Below are 22,036 nucleotides of genomic sequence, written 5' to 3'. Positions count from 1 at the left end.
GGTGCTTATGAATAAATAGATGATTTTAAACAAAACAACACTTCAAAAACAATCATAAAGCATTTAAGTATTTTCATTTGACATAGTGGAAATTTGACTTAAGACAGAAAACAATGAACTCTATAATATGTTACTGCCTTAACAGAGAATGTGGAGAGAAAAAAATCAGAACTGTAGGAAAATAGTTCAAACTTTAATTTTTTTTTTATGCTTCCAGGATCCAAAGTTCAAACGGTGAAAACGATATGGGATGTACTTTGTCGAAATCAAATAGTTCCCCAGAAACTACCGCCTGCAGTGCTAAGGTTATTTGCACAACAGGTGAAACATGTTGACTGTCCCCATTTTTTTTTTGTGCTAAGCAGAAAGATGGAACTCAGAAATAGGTCTTTACTCCCAGTGTTCAGTACATTCTAGTTCTATTTCGACTGTATTATGAGCCGATAAAATGAACCAGGGAATAATTACACCCTGGTACAGGCCTAAGTGAAGAGAGTATATAATTACAATAGTTAAAATACACATTAAATCAGGAAAATTACGACAGTTGGATTTTTAAGAAACCTACTTTTGTTGAATGGGATTTCAAGAAATTTAGACTTGAAGTTCTATAAAGGTGGAGGCGACGGATTACAATTAAAAAGGCCACATATGAAGCCCCAAAGTGTTTGATATTGTACTGATTAAAAAAAAACAAACAAGAAAACATATAAGTCCAGTCACAAAAGGTTAATAATAATTGTGAAGTATCCAGCTGACTAACTTATCAATTCTCATTTACTGTTAAAGCTTTGTGATATTTTTCTTGTAAACTGACCTCGTTTTAAAAGAATTAGCCGTGACTGATACCGTTTAAAAAGAATTACTCCTAAAATATATCATGTTTTAGTTCATTTAAATGCATTCCAGACCAGTTGATGAAGTCTTACTTATGTATTTATTATCCGGCACTTTGGAGCTCCATATTTAGCCACTAACGGCCTCAGTTGTTTAATTTAATTTCACTATCTGCTGTTACAGTTTTATTTTGTAGCATTGAAAATCCAGCGTCTATGCATTTAAACATTTTCAGATTAACGGTGCACAGGCTGCCATTTGATAAATAATGAGCTGTGAAATGTCAGTGCAGGCTGCTTTTATTCTGTCAACATTTTTATCTACACATTCATCTCACACTAAAGCACTCATTGCATTGCATTTTGGGACTGGTTGTGACAAAACGATGCATTAGACGTGTTTGTTTCAGGAGTTAATATGCTAGTGTTTTTCCTTTCAGTGCTTATGGAACTTGCTACGCAAACTGCAAAAATTAATGTAGCCTACTTCCTATCAAAAATATTTCATCTTATTCCATTTGTTAAAACTTTTATATCAATGAGTCCAAAAATAACTCTTCAATATTTAAAAACAAAACAGAAATCACAAATCATTTAATACAATCTCTATGCATACAGTATATTTTCTGTACATTTGGACAAAGCAGACTGAAGAGTGAGAAACTGGGACGAGATCCGAAACACTGCACTTTGCCCTAAAACTGGAGAAAACGGATACCTGACCTCCGATTATGGGGATTGCACAAAGCTAATTGCAACATTACATGCTAACCATGACTGCATTTTACAAATATTGAACCTATGTGGGCTTTTACTCACTATGATAAGAAGACCTTCCCTTTGCCTCGGCACTCGTATAAGGGAACTGGCAGTTCTGACGTAGCTTTAAACACTGTGGAAAGATGAGAAGCTGGTGAAAAAAGAGGGGCTCCGGTCCACCTGTCGACCTGATTAAAAACGCACCCTGCCATTACATAACATTTATCCCCATACCCTAAAAAGCCTCAGAGCAGCCTCCTGTTTAATGGGTCTAAAGTGCCTGACTGTCTTTAAGCTGCTGTGGAGATACATTAAATACATCTTAAACATGAAACCAGCCTGATGCTTTTCAACGTATGGTCAAACACTTAAACACTGTAATTAGACAGTCCTGAGAAGACTTCATCAGTGCATGATGAACCCAAAACTGATGGTTATCAAGACATCTGCATCTACTTTGTAGATTCTTAGAATGGAGACGGCTTGATGTTTTATGATGCTCTGAAGGGTTCATATAAATTGATGTTAAGACCCCATCAGCTGTGCACCACGTCGTCATTTAACTGAGACTGTAGCCCTGAACAAATGCCAAAAAATCATAGGTATTGGAATAAAGCTGGTAAAATACTGACGCAAAAATTGACTGAAATAGAGCAGAAGCACATTAGCAGGAAGCAACGGTGATGACAATGACTTCAATGGCAACAAAAAGTGAGACTCAGGAGGTTTCAGACCTGCACTATTTGGTCTGGTTCAATCAGACTGGTTTGTTTTTTCACTTATGATTTGTTTTGATACATGTGTAATTATAGTGATGTGGGGGCCTCGTTTAGACAGAAGGAGATTTATACAAAGAAATTCAACAGCTAAAGCCAGATGAAGGATGTTGTCCTCTCACAGACGGCCAGTTTAGACAGACAGACAGACAAACAGTTCTTCCTGTGTTTCTGTCACTGACACCTTAAACCGATGAGGATGAAACATTATTCTGGCTTTTCCTGAAGGGCTTTGGTTTGTTGAAGTATTTTTCACTGTTCAAAGAAATCTAACCAAAATAGAAATACACAAAGGTTATTAATGCTGTTTCTGATTGAGGACCAGATCAAAACATAACACAGGTTTGAAAACACCTTTGTTTTACCCCTGGACGAAATATTACTTGTTATTCAACACCAGCCACATTACAGGCCTTTACTTATTATAAGAAGATTGTAATAGAATAAAATAATGATGAAGCAGATGGCTGATTACCTCTGAAACTTTTTCATACACACTGGACATCATGCAAGAACTAAGAAAACACATCTGCTCCAACTTGGGCAGTTAAACTCAGAGCTGGCAAAATGTATGCTCATCAAAGTCTTCATCACCACATTTAGACCATTAGTGACATATTCAGATCACTTTGATCTGTTCATCTGTATTATCTCTATTAATATTTTCAGTTTTTTTCTCTCCTATGTCCTGTGAACATTTTTTATTTGCCAACAAATCTAGTCAAATAGTTTCAAAAGAACAAATGTCCACCACTCCATGATCATGTGGCATCCGTTGAACAAAGACCTCTGTCAGACCTGTCAGACACAGGCTTAGGGATTTTGACTGAAGACTTTAAGTTAAATATATAAATTGTTCTTGCATGAGGCCCAATGTTTTCCTGTACAGTATCGTCATTAAGCAGAAAGTGAACTGAGAGCAAATTACCTTCAGTGAAAATAAGATGATCAAATTTCTTCATATTCAGGCCAGGCCAGCTACATATGTGGATTGGCTCTACAATAGCACCTGATCACATGATACCATTTAACCACTGCTTACTGCAGCCAGTGACATCCTCGATTTCCTGGTTTATCGTTGTTTCATTCAATTCTCCCATATTAAAATGACACTAAATACATCCAAACGATTGCTGCAGGAACATTCACTGAGGTGCTCCAAGCTGGAGCCTGGAAGGCAGAGCAGAAACAAACGTGTTGAGTAGTTGGGTTGTTTTTGGTCATGTTGTCCGTGTTTAGTGTTTGGCTTCTTGTATTAAAAGCAGCTTTGGTGACAACAAGACACACAAACACACATCAGTTTCTTGACAGAAAACCTCACTTTACATCCTTTCAAAGTCCAGCAAATAGTTTGAACATTCTCATATTCTGCATTAGTCCTCTGTATAGTTGGCTGCATGTCCACCTGTGCTGCTGCATCAGCACCTTCTGAAAAGAACATCTTCTCTCTGTGTCTAGTCACATTTCAAATTAGAGGCTTTTCATTTAGGGTGTGTCATGCTTTGCATATGAATTAGATGGCATGTATGATGTAGAAAAGAAACTCCATGTCCATGGCAGTCTGTGGTACACTCGCGCTACCTCCATGGATGACGGGGATCAAAGCGCTGTCCAGCTCATTCATGTAGCGCTGAGGGAGGAGTCTGCCTCCAGAGCCAGCCTGGTACTCCACCTGAGAGCAAACACCAACAATCAGCGCACCTTTATACACTCAACACAATACATTGTATGGGAATGACTGATCGACTGTTACCATGTCAGCCTGTGTTGACACACGCAGTGACAGAGAATTGATGCCACTGGAGGTGAGAACAGCGAGGTGAGGAGTCAGAGCGCTGCATGTGGCCAAAGCAATCTCCTTCTGAAACACACTGCAGGATGGCAGCACAGATGCGAGGCTGCTGTCAGGAGACTTTAAATGGTAGAACACCTGGAGGGACATTTAGGTAGGTTATACATCAGGTACTGTCATCCACAAAGCATGACCCTTATGCAACTCAGTGGAAAATTACACCAAAAAAGTACATAAAAAGGGATGTTTACCTCAGTGCATCTAATGGCGCGTCCATCTGACTCAAACTCCGTGTCCTGCTGCATCCTCACACTGCGAACTCCATCCTGTTGTCTCCCGTCAACTGCACTAGTTCTGCTATAGACACAGAGTGAGTAAAATGTACATATTCAGAGGTCTGTTACTATTCAAGTAGAGAGGACTTACAACTGTTGGCACAATTTTTTTGACCCTAGCACTGACATAGGAGAATTTAAAAAGAAAAAACATAAATGGACTGCGCTTGTGTGGCACTTTTCTATGTGACTGAATAGCTGAGACAAAGTTTGCTTGTGAGGTGCTAAAAAATGGATCTTCAAATACCCTAAAGTCTCAATCATTCAGTCTTGGATTTGTTCAGATTGTAGCACATACAATAACTGTTCCCAATTAATCAATAATATACAATAACACTGATAATATATAATAATATATAATAACACTGAGCTCTTCTCTGCTCCTCCTCCTCCTCTATGACCCCCTCTCTGCTCCTCTTTCTCCCTGACCTTTTCTCTCCTAATTTTCTCTTCTATTTACGCCCCAGTGAATACATGTTACTAACTTGACTTCTTCCCTGGAGTCCCTGTACTTTATTGCCTCACAGGTTTTCCCAGGATCATCACAGGTTTTCCCTGGATCATCTCTGGACCTGCTCCCATGGTCCTGCCTCTCTCCTCCTTCATCGTCATCACTCACTTATCCATATAGTTATGATAGTGTTTATTATATAGTTCCATAGATGTTCTAGTTCAGTTATCTGTGCATCAACTGCATCCATGTCCCCCCCTACTTCCCCCCTTCTCCCCCAGTCTCTCTCTGTCTCTATCACTCTCTCTTTTCTCCTCCTTTACTCTCTCTCTTTAACCCCAACTGGTCAAGGCAGACGGCCATCCTTCAGGAGTCTGGGTCTGCTCGAGGTTTCTGCCTGTTAAAGGGAAGTTTTTCCTTGCCACTGTCACCAGTCACAAGTGTTTGCTACTGGAGGATTCTGTTAGGTTTCTGTAAATTGGCTTAGAATCTCGTTTTGACCAACTCTATATGTAAAGTGTCATGAGATAACTTTTGTTATGATTTGGCGCGATATAAATAAAATTTGATTGATTGATTGATTGATATATGATGCCACATATGGTGTGGTATGGTATGGTATGGTATGGTATGCTTTTATTTGTACAGGGACAGTGCACAACAATACAGTGACCTCGTCAGAGGAAAGATGCTTGGTGCCAGGTTATAGCATAAGTGGTAATTTACACCTGTAGTCCCTGGACAGGTTGATGGTTAAAAATAAATAAATGACTGATGTTGAATGAGTATGTGATTATACATAGGACTGGAGTGATAAAACAAACTCAAAATGGGATGGTAGTAACATTTTTTGTTGACAGTAATAATAAACTTCTGACAACTTGCCTATGAGACAAAAGATATAAGATATACAACAGCCATAAAGTGCTACATTCCGGTAGATTTTCTGTTTGGCAAGTAAACCTTAGAGGACTATTCATCATGTTAGGAAAATACATCCTAAAGAGGTAAAAGGATCATATAATAAAAAGCCCTGCTGATGGTGTTGGTTTCGGTCAAATTTAGAGACACACTGCTTCTGCCCTACTGCTGTCTGTGCTTGTCACAACAGTAGCGTAGTAGTGATGAGTTCAATGCACCTCAAAAATCTGAGATCTCCATTGATTTCCATCAATCCATCAAACTACAAAATATATGAGTATTGACAAACAAAGCATTGTGTTCAAGTACACACTTTAAATTCATGAATCTGATGGAAAGCTAAATGATTGTCTGTTGTGCGGAGAAGGGATGGGATTAAATATGTTTTTAAATAAGTCACTTCCTCAAATTCCTTTTCGAATATGCGAGTGAAGTCATTATATGTTGTTAAAGATTTTCATGTTTTGTTGAAATCTGTTTTATTTCTATCCACTATGGTAGGATTATTTTGTTTGTTTTTGCATATTCGAAATAAACTGAACTGAATCTAAACTCAAATGGCCATAAGTATTGTTTAAAAGAATAAACTTTAGATTTTTGTCTTTAAATATACAGCATTATATTTTTGTCATAATACTATGAAGGTGAAAATGCTCCTTCAGCCTCCATATTCTATAGTTTAGTCAAGAAACCCTCTCAAATAAACCCACTCTGGTGATTCTTTTTGCCATATCAGTCAGCCTAATTATAGAGGTATTATATACACAAAAATATGAATCCTACTACTGGAAACTATGCAGTGCAAGGAGTTAGTTACTGTAATGGCAGAGAGAGGTTGACATAACAGTACTGCAGCAGAGGATGGATTGCATAAAAATTTGAAAATGCTTAAGCAAGGGTAGGTTAAAGTTAAGTTTCGGGTTATGATGAATGGAAGCCCATGTAATAATCTTATTAGTGATGCACATAAGGATGTGTGTGTATGTGTGTGTGTGTGTGTGTGTGTGTGTGTGTATGTGTGGTGCACGCTGCTCTCACCCTGTGTTGACAGGTGCACTCCAGTTGACCCAGCGGACTGTGACGTTCTCTCTGAGCTCTCCTCCATCATTCCTTCCACAGGGTATGTCAAAGTCTGTCTGCTCCCTGAGGGCAGCACGCAGAGATTCCATGGTCTCTGGAGGGATTTGAACCATCAACCCATCTGTTAAAGAAAAACACACATTACTTAGACCTGTCAAAACCACAATGAATCGTCCTTAATATGATGGAGGAGGTGCTGACAAATCTGTAACATCACCTTCGACGATACTGGACTTGGCAATAAAACCTGAGGAGGCTTTGAGGGCTCCGTTGAACACCACAAAACTGGCCCCAGTCACTGAAACGGAACACAGAGCAGACATGTTAACGGTTCACGAATAACTATATCAACAAGCAACGATTACAAGCATTTCATATAAATATTATTTATGTTATCCTGCTTGGATAAACAGAAGAGTTATTAAAGTCCCTCACCTGTGCGGGTTTTCCCAGGCATGCTATTGGCCTGGGTCTGATAGTTTCCCTCCTCATTCTGGAAACACACTAGGTGAGAGTCGGCTTCAGTGCTGAAACTTGCGCCAATACTGATCACATGCTCGTTGGATGCATTTACCACCTTCAGCATCTGTAAACAGAAAACATTTAGTCTTCAGTCAGCCTGTACTGCACTGCTATATGTTTACACTTGTACCCGTTTCTGCCTTACATCATTGACGCTACTTTTGGGTATGTCGATGTAGCTGTGACCCATTTCCATGTGGATCCTCAGGCCTTCAACAACTGACAGACTGTACTGGTAGTTCCTCAGGTCCTGTGATCAGAATAAAACATTTAGAATACATCAGCTATATGTTGGTAGATAAATCTTGTGTCAAGATTAAGAACCGTTGACTGATCTGCAAGCTATTGGAAATGTTCAACTAACAACTTTGCAACAAAAACTGCAAAACACTGCTTCTGATCTGACATGGAGTAAAGCCAGTGATCAGACTGACAGAGGTCACCATCCTGTATTTATTTCTTGAAATGTGACCAAGTATCACAGAGTCAGTGTAGTCTTATTGCTGTCTCACTGATATTGCAGGTGCAGAAAATCATTTGGAATTTTCTGATCAAAGTAGAGCTTAACAATAATATGTTTACATGTCATTTTTGGCAAAGCTCTAACACTGGTCTACAATTAAGCAGTTGTGATGCTCTGAAATGCTTACTTTAAACTAGAACAGCCTTCATTACCACTTTGGGAATAACCTAATTCTTGGAAATAATTAACAGAAAACATGACTCTCCTCAGTCTTTAATTTAAAGCAGTTTATAAAAAAATATGGCTTTGGTGGGATTGAGAGAAAAATTTTAGTTTTTAATTCTTCGCAGCACTTATGAATGATGCAAATAGTTTGCAGTGCTAGTACTTACAGCCAGTAAATTCATAATTGTGTGTCCAGTCTCTCGATACACTGATTCCCGAAAACGAACACTTGTCAGAGTAGTTGGATACACTGAAAAGAGAAAGACAGAAGTCAATTAGAACTGTAAAGGGCCTTATAATTAAGATTCAAATGATGCCGTATTAACAGTCTACTTTTGAGACAACAGTAAATTACCACTGTGTTCAGCCCCCAGCCGCAGAAGTAGCCGCAGTGGAAAGACTTTGGCCCAGGGCACTTCTAGTTTCTGGATGAGCAGGCCAAACAAGAAAGGCTGAGGGGGGAGAGAGAGGCCATCTAGAGGCTGAAAGGTGGGAGAAAAGAAAAGCATCCCAGCATGATCCTTACTGCCCAGGAAACTGCTGGTGAACGTCACATTATCCAGTTCCTCCAGAAACTTCCCTGTAACAAGAATAATTTATTATGCTTAGTACAATGAGTGTTAAACAGCAAAGAACTGTCATTGTACGTGTCCTGAAGTCCAACAAATGGCCCGTTTGCTTACAGACCTTTCTGAGCATCCTGGTAAATGTTGATATAAAGTGTGAAGAGGTCTTGTGGCAGTGTTTTTTCTTCTGGTAGACACTCAAGCAAAAACACCACCTCCTTCTGCCCCAGAGCCTGGAGCCCATTAGAGCCAAAACACCAACACTGATGACTGCCATCTGAGACACAAAAGCAAAAATAAGGTCTGAAGCTACACAATACCAACAACATATAAAGTATGTACCACATATGTAAAGCAGCCAAAGACAGTTATGATACGTTCTACTTACATGTAACCAGTTTGACATTAACCAACAGGTTGGCATTTAAAACAAATGTCAGAGGACGAGGCCCTCCTTCTTCTAATAAATGTAGAATCTGGCATGGAGCAGGACTTTCCTCCACTAGTATATCTTTAAAAACAAAGAAAAAGCTGTTTTAAAAAAGCATGGACAAAGTATACAAAGCAAAGCTCAATTATCAGAATGAAAGTGTTTTCATGCCAGAAAAGAAATGATCTTTTGTGTTTTTCTTGTCCCAAATCAATAAGATGTTTTAAACTATTAAGACATGACATACAGTAAACTGGTCATTAGAGTGAAATTACTATTTGGGTCAGGATCTTCATCATCCTGAGGAGGTCTTTGCATATTACATTGGAAATTTACTAAAGACTGCATAATTTGACTGTAAATGGTAGCTTCAAGATGATTTTTATTTTCAAACACTGACCAATCACAATCCAGTATTCAGCAAAGATGTGTAATAACATCCTGTAAATTAACATTCTCACATTAGTATGGAAGTCACCATCTGAAAAACTGCATTAATTTATTGTGGACTGAGGTTAATTATTCTGACTTTTGGCTGGAAACAAACTCCTGTTAAACCAATTATGATATCACACATAAACAATCAGATAATTGTCTTCCAACCAAATGCTCTGTTGGAAAAAACAACAAAAGCACCACTGAATAGGTTCTCATAGCGGTGGCTTTACAGCAAGGCTCTGCAGTTTCTGACTATAATACTATGTACTGACCTTGCTATAGGGATGAGCCTGAAATTCCATGATTTTCCTTATTTTATTATGAATCAGCACAATGTCATTGTCCCTTTATGAGGAGTTTAAAGACTCAGTAACAGCCTGTTCTTACAGAATTACATTGCTATTGAAATGTTTTGTATTGTTTATCCATATAACCCTCTTGGTGTTGAAACACACCAAGACCATGAAGACAGATAAAATAAACATACCTCCTGCCTCTTCCTCTCCAGTGGTGATGAGTAGTGGAGGGAGCTCATTCTCATTTTCTGGCAGGAGACTGGGCACCCTCTTCACTGAAGAATAGATTCCACAAAGCAGAGCATAATCCCAGGGTCCAGACACCAGGGGTCGAACCACCTCGGCAGCTGCAGAAGACTCAGGACCCGATGAGCTGCCAACGCCAGCATCTGACCCGGATGGACTTGGCTAAAATGAGCGCAATAAACAGATAATGACCTATTAATATATTAACTTAGATTATATTTTAACTATCATTCTAATTGATTATAAACATGCAGGGGTAGAAGAAACAAGTTTAACTTTCAAAGACCCAAATATCCACCGCCGACCAAAAGAATCTACTGATCTAAAATGATTAATACCTTTTGATCCACTAATCAGATCAATGCATGTAAATAATTGGTGTAAAATGCAGTGTGTTATCTTTTCATGATGTTCAGAGGCTCCGTAGTGAACGTGGCAACACTGTCATCTTCTACAACCTTGATTCATCAGAAAAAACCCATGTAGTTTGATAAATGACAGAGGGCAGGGACACTTGATTTACGTTCAGTTAAGGCTGCATTTTACTGAAAAAGTCAAGTTTTCTTCAGTTTTCTGTTTTTGATCAGTCATGTCAGTACATTAATATATAAAAATACCTGATTTTCACTTAAAATGCAAAATACAGAGGACAGTATTATAATACTATGAGTAAATATTATAAAATAGTATAAGTGATAAATCACGTAGGAAAGGCTAAATATAGAGAAAAATCCTTTGGCAACTGCCACAAAAGTAGCACTGGGTCTTTATGGGTTAATGAAAATCTCAATGTGTCAGTGTTTTTCTGCCATTTTGTGTTTATTGTGATGTTACCGTTTGGTCTGGTGTGGATCCGCTGGACTCCTGGGGGCTCCTTCTGCTTGTCACTGACAGTTTTGTTGTGTCTGCGACCTCTCCGTTAGGCAAGATGCCATCAGCAAACCACACGCGCTTCTGTTCACGAGGACAACCTGGCAACACATGGAAAAATATTCGACTTTTCAGGACAATAGTTCAGGAACTCAACAGTAAACCACACTATATGTCCAGTATATGAGAGCCGTCATACTGTCGTTGCTTGGGTGTTTGAGAACGGACACAGGCACCATGACGGTAGGTGGAGGAGAGTTCAGAGTGCCTGCAGCACGGGCCTGCTGCAAAGGAGGGATGGTGCTGCAGTACTCAGAGGGGACATTGGGGTTTGGGCTGGGCCCCGTAGGACTCATCATCCGCTCCAGCGCCTGGGCTACAGAGAGAAAGACGTCATAGGTGGCATTACTTTCAAAATGGGTAGAATCTGTTAAACTCAGATGAAAGTTCTCTTTACTTGGCTTTGAGTTTTTCTTTACTGGGAAGTTCTATCATTATAGTTTTTAGTTTACATGTACACTTCACACACAGCAAGAAGGTCCTGGGTTTGATTCCAACACCAGGGACCTTTCTGTGTGGAATTTGCATGTCCTCCCCGTGTCTGCGTGGGTTCTCTCCGGGTACTCCAGCTTCCTCCCACCATCCAAAGACTTGCACTAATAGGTTAACTGGCCAAGCTAAACTTGCCCAAAGGTGTGAATGTGAGAGTGATCGGTTGTTCATCTCTATATGTTGGCCCTGTGATGAACTGGCAACACGTCCAGGGTGAAACGCCCCTTTGCCCATAGGTAGGTGGGACAGGTTCCAGCACCCAGGCGACTCGCTCAAGGATAAAGCAGTTCAGAAGATGACTGACTGACTTCTACACAAAAAGGTAATAATAAGCCATTGACATAAAAAACCAAAGGATATATCAACCTTTGAGATAATTCTGGCCGCATTCTGCTTTTATCAAAGAAAAGGCTGATGGGAAACACAGGAAATAAGAATATCACAAGCAACAAAATTCAATGCATGGTGAATACAGTTTAGTGGTGCACGTAGTGATCATGATGACGACAACCTAGAAAACCTGGATTCAGTGGAGTCTGGGACCTTTGGGTTGTATATACTGTGTCCCTCTCTCCCATCCTCATTTCCTTCCAATACAACCTGAATAAAAACTGCACAGAAAAAGGCTGCTTCATGAGTCGATTAAATTAATCAAACAGTTGATCAAAAGAAAGTGTATCAATAACTACTAATGTAATAATATTCTTAGAACTAAATATTTTGCAGCAGTCAGACTAAATACATTACTGAAGCTGAAGATAACATGTTGATATTAGATAGACAAACTGATCTATCATAAAATAATCACAATTACCCATTTAGTATAAACGATCAAGCAAATAAAAGTAACATTATAGTATATGTATAGAGTACACATTATGTTTTGTAATCAGGAGATTTTTATAACCCAAACATGAACAAATGACCCAAATGAAGACCAGCTCCATCTTGACCTGTTTATTTGTTTTGTAAGAAATCCTTCCTGAATGACTGTGCCTGGCTTCAAAAATAAATTAGGTGACAGTTCAAGCATGTGCATCATGTGGAAAAACTGAACACAACAGCGAAGACCATTCATCCATAACCATGTGATTTATTTTTTTTTTGGTGGCTGAGAAATTCCTGAATATGCACGGTACAGCTCAGAGGTGCAGTCAAGGAGGTTGGTGTTAAATCTTTGCCATAGGTGCATTTTTAGGCTTTGAATCAAACTGAAAAAGGTTAATGAATAATGACCAACCTGGTTTTCTTTACGCTGCATCACATACTGTGGTTGACACGGACGAAGGTTACCGCAAGTAGGACGGATGTGAGCAGTTACAGTACATCCAGGAAAGCTTGTTATGAGTGATAGACACTCAATGCTTTCAGGCTGCACTTCCAGAGGTGCTGAGTCAGCACTCGTCTACATTACATTGATTAAGTATCACAGATCTTTATTGATCTTGTGTATACTGATAACAACTACAGTGTGGGCTTTGAGAAACACAGCCATATAGGAACAAAGAACAAGAGCAAAGATAATAATTCAGCTCAAATCATCACCTTACTGTAATTACAAGCAAGGTTTGTTTCCTTTTCTGCATTACAGATGACGAAACGTTAAGTGTCACATAAGGCACAAACACTAACACACAGATTTTACACCAAAAATACTGATCGGGATACGTGATAAAGACGTCAACAAACCAACACACAGTAGCAGTGCTCACAGCATCACAACAACAACAGTGCAGTCATCAGAAGTCGACTGCATCTTACCTCATCTTTTTCCTCTGCTCTGCTAAAACTAAACCAGTCTACATCCTTACAAGTTTATTCCTTGCGATTTAAAGCAGTCCCTTCCCAGCCCTCCTGAGGCTTCTCCGTTCTGCGAGTCTGCTGTCAGCCTGTTAGCTTCGGGCTGGGGTGTGTGCGCTGAGCCTCAAAAGCACCTCACCATACTGAGGTGAGAGCTGGAGAGCAGAGAGGGGAAGGAGCGGAGACACCGACTGCATCCCTCCAGCTACGAAAAGTGGATCACCTCCTTCCTGCTTAATTTAGACAGCGTGTGTGAGCATCACATGTCTACTGCGTTAGGCAGCTCCTGTAGCATACACAATCAAGGACAAATGCCAGTGTCCCGCTATAACTCTCCTCCCTCTCTCCTGCCCTCTCCATCCATCACTCCCCTCCCGTCTCTCTCTCTCTCTCTCTCTCTTCGGTGTGTGTGCTGCAGACTCTTAACTATAAAAAGCTGCCTCTCTAAAACACAGCTTTTATCAAAGCATAGAAACAATTGGCACCTATATATGTAATAATAGTAACCATGATTACAATAACAAAGACAAAATAATACCATGTTATGTAAAAGAGCAAAGAGAAGCAATTCCACTGTTTAAATTTTTAATAAGTGTTCAGAAAAGGAGAGGAGAAAGACAGCCCCTTGTGTTTTGTAACTAAAATATTAACCACCTTCTGAATTTCTAAACATAACTTGTAGAATGACTGCTCATACGTCCAAACATATTTACCACAGAGAATGACATTGTTGTAAGTGATTTGTTTCTTCTTCTGAAGGTGCAATCCGTTCTAGACCAAATAAGACATGTGAAGATGTCATCTTGAGCTTTGGGAAACACTGATGAGTAAATGTCACTATTTCTTGAACGTTTTATGAACAAGCAAAACAACTGATTGAGAGAATCGTCAACAAATAGAATTTAATGAATGTGCTGAGGAATAGATAAGGAAAATAATCTGTCTGGCTATTTAAAAATTACATCAAGAGGAGGAAACGGGAGGAATACGTGAAAATATCTGTCTGCCAAAAGCTGCAGCATATCTAATGCAAATTATCAGTATTCCCATGTTCTATTCAAAAGGAGTCAAGTTGCAGCAGTGAAAAAATGAACTAAATACATCTGAGTGCACCTGATTTTGGAGAGGCAGGTACAGTCACTCCAGGAAATAATATTTAGACGACTGTGAACACTCTGAGGTTTATATAAACTGCCTTTTGTTAACTACCATGATATTATTGTCTTTGTGGTGCTCAAGTCTGCTGTGCTTCAGTGACACCTGACTTAAAAAAAAAAAAGATGTGTCATGGCAAACAAGAGCCTTTTGCTGGTGATAACACTTTACAGATTATAAACGCACTGCTGTAATAAGGCTGTACAATACGGACAGCAGTTAGAACAAAGAAAATCACAGTTTAAATTTATGTTTCCAAAGCAAATGTATTTTTTTTAATCAAGGTCTTTATGAATATTTAGCCCACTTATTTTCCACATCAGCATACCAGCACTCTTAAGAACCCACAACAGATTTTGCTAGTTCCCGAACAAATTTTTGCATTACATCTATGCTTTAACGCAACATTTTATTGTAAAACTGAGCTCATCTGAATAAGGACCATCAGAGAAATAAGAGTGAGAGAAAAGCTCCAAGTTTTGATACCAAAACAATGGGCTACAAGAGTAAATAAAAATAAGATGCATAAAATACAAAAAATATATCCAGAGAAAATGCAAAGGTTTGCAGTGAGGAATTACTTGCTTGAAGAATTCTATTTTTCTCACCTGTCCCTTGAAAAATATTGAAATTAACCAAAACTGGCTGAGTCAGACATTGAGCGTCTTACCTCTGTGTATGGTATCGAAGCAGACAACACATACGCGGGCCTCCTTCTCCAGATACTTGAGCTTACACTTCCTGTTGCAGCACACAGCACAGTAAACCTGCCACAAAAAAAAGAGGACAACATTGACAAAAGAGATCTCCTACGAAGTTGCTTGCATGGACAGTAAATCTGAATAAATGAGATCCAAAACACAAACATGTTTGTCTTTTTAGCCCTTGCAGCAGCAAAACATCATGCTGTGAACATTAACAATCCTTTCCTGTCCTCTAATTCCGTTTTAATCACAGGTCTTAAACGACTTAGCTCCAGGTTTAGGATACATGGCTCAGTAGAGATCTATGGACAAGCTGGAAAAGAACTGCTGACTCAGGATCAGTGAATCCATGTGCTATATTTGACCCTGAGACTTAGTCTGTCTTATTTAACCATTCCCAAAACAAACCAAGTTCCTAAGTTCTCCCTGTTTCCTTCTATTTTCCACATTTTACCAGTGCTGAGAACATACTATGGTGTCCTTTCTGTTCAATAATGATAATAAAAAGGGACGCCATAATAATAAACACTACATGTTGCTACATTAGGTAAAATCTTACATTTCAAAACAAGTGTGCAGGATTCAGTGACATCTAGTGGTGAGATTGCAATTTAGAAATAAATGAAAACCCATCCCTTACTGGTCCAACTGTGCACAGCACTGTGCAAAAGTCTTACACCCCCATTAGATTTGTTCCCATTTAGACACTTTGTGGATCAAGGAGCTTTCATTATATTTCATTTGGGATTTTTCTTTCTGTGTCCAAATCTTATCACCAGCAGATCTATCCTTGGGGCCAATTTCTTACAGCCGAACATCTTTATACATAAATGTATCAGTACCTAGACTTTCATACATTTCTTGATGGAAATGTGACCTGTGTGCTTGCCTCTTGCCGGATTGGTGGACTTGTGGCTGGGTCCGATTTAAAAGCAATAAATAGCTCCCCTTCACTTTATACGGGGAATTTATGTGGAAGTGTCTGGCAACTGATGTCAGCAAAGACTTTCTGTAGACCTATATTCAGATGAGAAGCCTCCCACAGTCTTTGTCAGTCCTGCTAAAGCATTGTTTAAATAGACTCCTTTAACTGAATTGCTCCATGTGCCTGTGTATGTGATCCCAGGTGAGGTCATTCATTTCATATAGAGAATTTCTGTGAAGTTTTTGAGCTTTACTATATTTCGAGACCAGGCTGCACATTTTTGCAAAGATATGTTTTGGTGTATTTTCAATGCTCTGGGCCACATTTTATTTCAAAGTTTTTTGTATAAGTCAGAATAATAAAAATAAACCTGATGAACAATAGTCCCCTGTGCCTTGTATTAAAGGCAAGCACACAGGGAAATATCATCTTTGTTGACTGACATCAGCAATTAGCAAACAAGATGTAATTTCACTGACAGCAGTGGCTGATCTTTTTTCCTATTTTATCAGTGGTTGTATCATAAATTTGTTGTCATTTAAAAGCAATGCGTCAAAGAGCTGAAAGACATCAACAGATTTTTTTCTAGAGAATTTCACAATCAGTGTATTCCTGCTTATAATGAATTTTAAGGAGTTTCAATATCTCATCCCAGAACTTCATTACAGAGCAAAAGCCAGTAACATCAAATAGCAACCTGTAATAACAGTAACAATTTATTGTGATTTAAGGCTGACTACAATACTCATCATTTTGTGTGAGGTATTCCCTCTTTGTTAGACATTAGGGTTAACTTACTAGGGCATTAATGCTTTTATTTCACTCTCTACTACTTTATCACCTCAGTACAGTGTTTTTTAATGTGAGCATTTATTATACATTCTCCAATTATGGCATTATGTTGCAAGTGCCAGCTCCTTTTTAACTAGACTGGAAAAATCACATTTTAGTTACTGCACATCTTCAACCTGGAACACACTTCATTTTAATCTTTAGGGCATTTTATTTGTAGTTCCTTTTGTATTTTATTGGCTAAAAATACAGGTCTTTAAATAGTTTACTAAATTGCCTTTTTATGTAATATTGTCTGTTTTATAACATGTCTTTTACCGTTTTACATTTTTATATTAGAACATAAATGAATCAGCATCTGAAAACGGTTTTATTTACATTTATTCAGAGGTGGGTATATGATGACTGACATACCTTGCCACAGGCCCGACAGTGATGCCGTCTCTTTGTGAACGTGAACCTCTGGTAGCAGTTCATACAGTTGGGAGCTTCAGAGTCGGGCACCCATGCAGGCTGCCTGGTCCCCAGCTCCTCTGCTCCCTCTCTCTTCCAGTCCACCGGGCTGGCACTCTCTCCAGGGGGCTCCCCTGGGTAAGGCGGGGGCTCAGAGAGTTCATCATATCCCAAACTGTAATCCTGATGCTCCTGAGTGGTGTATGCAGGGCTATAGTCCCTGATGTTTGAATGCCCCTCTGTGGGAGTGGGACTTATAGGTGAATTCTCTTCATCCTCTATCATACTTGGCTGTTTTGAAGAATCACTGAGAGTTTGAGCCTGCTCTTCTTCTTCTTCCCCTGCTGGTGGTGATCTAGAAGTTTGGCAGTGAAGCATTTTAGGCCTTGCACCTCCATAGGAGGACTGCTGATCAGGACTACTGCTGTGCTGAGGCTGTAACGTGTTGCTGGTCAGCAAAGTGTCAACCCCAGAAGAGAGTTGTAACTCTGTTTGGGGAGGACTGCTGGAGTGGTCTGACAATGATGAAGCACCAGGGTTAAAGCTTCCCTCCACAGAAACACCAACTGTTCTGTCGCTTTCTGGAGAAGCCAAGCCTTCTAGTTCCTCCTGTCGTGCTTGGCCACAGCTCATCAGCTCTTCCTCCACAAGCCTGTCTTCCAGATCCATATTTGACTCTGCAAGACACTCGGGTTGAGAAAAATCTCCAGATCTGCTGCAACAAGAACCACCTTTACCCTGCTCTGCTTCAGTGTGGGCCTGTAGGAATGCATCTAATTCTTCATCTGTAACCAGCATCTCAGCCTGGTCACTTTCTGGTAGATACTCAAAACCAAACTCAGGAGGATCAACTGGGCTTGGTTCTGACCGGTCAGGGGACGCCAAGTCCAAAGAAGGGGCAACATGAGAACCAAGAGACAAATGCTGCCCCTCTGGGGAGACCCGGTTCTCTTCTATCTGCTGGGACACAGAGGCCGCTGACTCAACAGCTTCCCTTAAGCAGGACCTTTCCTCCATGGCTTCCATGGCTGACAGGGAGTCTGCCTCTGTGCTCTCACATATATCTGCATCATCATCATTGTCGTCGTCATCATCATCATTCTCACAGTGCTCCATCATTTGCCCCAACTCCTTTTCTGCTGCCTTTGGATTCACCAGTGCTCCACACATGGATACAGCTAAGGGCAGGCAAGACAAACCCACCGGTTCGCTGTCTGAAGCCCCTGACTTCGGATCTGCAGGAGACTCTGATGCACTTTCATCCAAGTTTTCTTGTGTCTCGTCCTTGTTATTTTTGGAGGAGGTTGTTGCCTCCTTAAGGCTCTCAACAGGGTCGACGCTATCCTGTTCACAGTGATCTAAAGAATTTTCTACTACATGGTTGATACAAGCCCCCTCCACACAGTCCCTCTTTTCTTGGTCAGCTGACTCAGTGGGCTTTTGTGAGAGTGAATCATCGGTGGCCTCAGAGCTCCTGTCCACTGCTGCAGGAATAATAATATCTAGCAGACTCAGCGAGGCAGAATATCCTCCATTCTGCTCGTCTAGACCCAGCAGTTCAACTTTCCCAGCAGAAGTGTGCTCATCCTCAGCACAAGCCCCTCCAGCCCCTTGGCTCACCACTACTCGCTCCTCTACTGTGACCACAGGACTATCAAAGTCCACAAGCAGTGCCTCCTCTTCCTCCTGCATCTGCTTCTCCACCACATCCAGCTCACTAAAAGCATCATGGCTGTTGGCCCTGACCAGGATGGCAGAGCTTGTGTCATTCACGAGGTCACACACTGGCTTTAAAGCTCGATCTGGGCAAGGAGGGGCAGAACTTTTAGCTGGCCTCCGATCCACCGAGGAGAGAAGGTCCACACCAGTGAGAGGCTGACCTTTGACCTCTCTATCATCAGTGCTGCGGTGACTAAGGGAGCGGTCAGGGCAACTTGTGGCAGAGCCATAATGAAGAGAATTAAGGTCAGGAAGGCTTGGTGGGACCGTGGATGCCTCTGAGGATAAACATGGAGAGCCCAGTGAGGAGAATGGGTATGTTGCAGGCTTCAGGAAAACTGATTTACATTCCAACTCCTCTGTAAAAATTAAAAAAAATTAAAGAGCAATTAAAACACGGATTTAAGTATGATTTAATAAGTACAAGACATACCTAGTTTAAGGTAAAAAAAAAAAAAAAAAAGTAACTTACTGAATTTTTTTAAATTGGTATATAAGATTGAAGAATCAAAAGTAAAGATCAAAATGTACTACTACACATAGTTTTATTATTAATCTTACCAGTGCTGAGCTCAAAGTCATCAAGGAGTTTGTCCAGATCACATACAGCTGCCTTGAAGAAGCTGTCCATGCTGGACTGTAGTAAAGGGCCTTTAATCCCCTTCTATTTCTAAAAAGAAAAAACAAATGCTCTTTGGGTAACAGTGGTATGTAGACTTTTCCTTTACCAGCCACTGTAACATTCATGCTTACTCATGTCTATATGGAGCACAACTTACATATATGCAGTGGGTGTAAAGAAACAAAAGGAGAATATAAAACATTAGGTATAATCGATCTGTTTATAGATCAATCTATTTCAAGTATCCTATTAAAAAAACATCATTTTATTTAATTTCAATACAATAGTCTATTTTTAATCTTCTGGATTAAGTACTCTCCATTGAACATGTGCCTCTAAATGAAGCAAATATTCTGTGAAGGAAATGGCGAAACTGATAAGATATACAGAGGATATACTAATGATGACACAGATCTTAAGAGTGATACTATAGTGTAAAGATTTTACTAAATCAACAAAAGTACATTTATTTTGGTGATAACTGCCACTTCATTATTACTAAAATAAAGGCTTTTATTTCAAATGACATTTGAGTACAACCACCAAAGCTGATGTCTCACATTTCTCAAACTCCATCAGTTAAACTTATTTCTTCTTTAGCGACACAGTAAACATTTCAAAAACAAAATCTTAAAATCTGAGAGAGAGAGAGAGAGAGAGAGAGAGAGAGAGAGAGAGAGAGAGAGAGAGAGAGAGAGAGAGAGAGAGAGAGAGTGAGCTCAGATTCATAAATATTAGTGCAAAACAAAATGGGTCAGTTTTTAGAAAGTATCTCTCTAGCACAGTTGACAATAATAACTCAGGCTGACAAGTGCCAATGTTTTTCATGTTTTCAAGCAATCATTTTGAAGCCTCATTTGTCACACACTGTAGAGATACAGTCAATGATGTTTGTCTGAATACCGTCTAGATGACCTACATTACAATTTTTTCAAAACCAGCACATTAGATACTCCACATCCCTGTCTAATGAAGCACTACTGTGAACTGTGTACTGCTTCACTACAATTTGTCAACATCTAGGCACCATAGTCTAATAGCACAACATAATAAAACACTAATGAGATCTATGCTGTCTCTTCTTTCCTCAGTATACTAAGTTAACTTAGTAAGTATATTGGATAACTCATTAATTAACATTCAGTAATTCCACCCCAATCTCTCAATGTTGTTCTGTGGCGTCAAACAATAACTGGTACAAAGCAGGCTAAATATAGATGAGAATAAGGAAGTGTGTCTTAAAAAAAATATCACATGACTGCTGTTGATACAGCAAAGCAATGCAAGATAACCAGTTGTCATTCACATTCCTTTGTTTTTTAATTTGGTCTTTTACATTTAATAGTCAATAGATCATTATTTTCTTGAATCAGACTGCTGATTAACACTTTCAAATTCAATTTATTTAGGGGAAATGAATGGCTTTGTCAGTCATGTATGAAAAGGATTTTGACAGGTCATGTATTAAAGGGTAATAAAACGTTTCAGTTTGTAAATAAGACAAAACCTGGGATATAGTCGCATTATATGTCTGTAAACAGTTTATAACACGGATGACGACAAGGCAATATACCAACTTAATAAATGATACAGTTTCAGTTTCCATCTTATTGTGAGTTAAAGAGCCCTCAACGCTTTCATACTGGGTGATCATAATTGTCTTGTTCAGTGAAAGCATCGATAGTTTTCATCAAAATTAGCTAGCCAACAAGCTAATCACTAACCAAGATAGCAAGCTAACGCTACATTTAAGACCGCTTACGTTCTCAGGTAACATTAGCAGCTCCCTACATTTTATCACAACAAACACATCTATCTCTTAGCTTGAACATTATTTATCAGGCTTGTGTGCAGCTAACCTCTCATAGCTATAAAGCACAGCCTTTAGCCAACAGCCTGTTGTTTGTCACCTTGAATTAACACGATTTTACAGCAGGTGTAGGCATGCTGAACTTACTGTTAGCTTGTTTAGTTATGAGTTTATGGACGCGTTAGCCGGCTAACGTAGCTAGCTGTAGCTTGATGTGGGTTAACCTGGTTTGTTTCTGAATTCCTTACCAGTAGCTACTGTTTTATTCCATAACTCCGACGTCGTCCTCAGTAATTATGCTCATCTTCTTTGTCAGAACCATAACAGTTCTCGCCGGTATCGTGTTCTCATTCTTTGAAAAGGCAGCTGAAGTAGTTTGAGAAGCTAGTTAGCTGTTAGATTAGTTTTATTTGGAGATGTGTGAATTCTCCACTCAAGCGGCCATCTTGAACAGACTGTCGGGAGGTCACAGGATCTGCTCAGCCACGGTGTTGGAAG

General features: G+C 39.6%; 1 protein-coding gene and 1 long non-coding RNA gene across 4 annotated transcripts; one reads left to right on the top strand and one right to left on the bottom strand.

Annotated features, from left to right (window-relative positions):
- Positions 1 to 207: 207 nt before the first annotated feature.
- On the bottom strand, positions 208 to 22,010 carry zfyve16 (zinc finger, FYVE domain containing 16). 3 transcript variants are annotated; one of them, XM_030150571.1, is made up of 18 exons: positions 21,787 to 22,010; positions 19,668 to 19,776; positions 17,349 to 19,465; positions 15,184 to 15,280; positions 11,206 to 11,382; positions 10,971 to 11,107; positions 10,082 to 10,298; positions 9,115 to 9,237; positions 8,848 to 9,003; positions 8,516 to 8,740; positions 8,328 to 8,410; positions 7,618 to 7,722; positions 7,386 to 7,536; positions 7,168 to 7,248; positions 6,909 to 7,071; positions 4,415 to 4,520; positions 4,125 to 4,301; positions 208 to 4,043 (listed from the first exon to the last, which is right to left on the bottom strand). In XM_030150571.1, exons 2-18 carry the CDS (start codon positions 19,735 to 19,737, stop codon positions 3,885 to 3,887), a joined length of 4,344 nt encoding a protein of 1,447 aa, XP_030006431.1. In that variant the 5' UTR covers positions 19,738 to 19,776; positions 21,787 to 22,010; the 3' UTR covers positions 208 to 3,884. The 3 variants fall into 3 exon arrangements, with proteins under 3 accessions (XP_030006431.1, XP_030006432.1, XP_030006433.1); XM_030150572.1 differs by having other exon boundaries at positions 17,349 to 19,384; XM_030150573.1 differs by lacking the exon at positions 11,206 to 11,382.
- LOC115430515 (uncharacterized) lies at positions 6,657 to 16,388 on the top strand. The gene is made up of 3 exons (XR_003936947.1): positions 6,657 to 6,669; positions 10,691 to 10,694; positions 16,197 to 16,388. It is a non-coding gene; the product is annotated as an uncharacterized LOC115430515 (long non-coding RNA).
- Positions 22,011 to 22,036: the final 26 nt, after the last annotated feature.

This window comes from Sphaeramia orbicularis, chromosome 12, assembly GCF_902148855.1.
Source record: "Sphaeramia orbicularis chromosome 12, fSphaOr1.1, whole genome shotgun sequence".
NCBI lineage: Eukaryota > Metazoa > Chordata > Actinopteri > Kurtiformes > Apogonidae > Sphaeramia > Sphaeramia orbicularis.
This window is presented reverse-complemented; position numbering and strand designations above follow the sequence as displayed.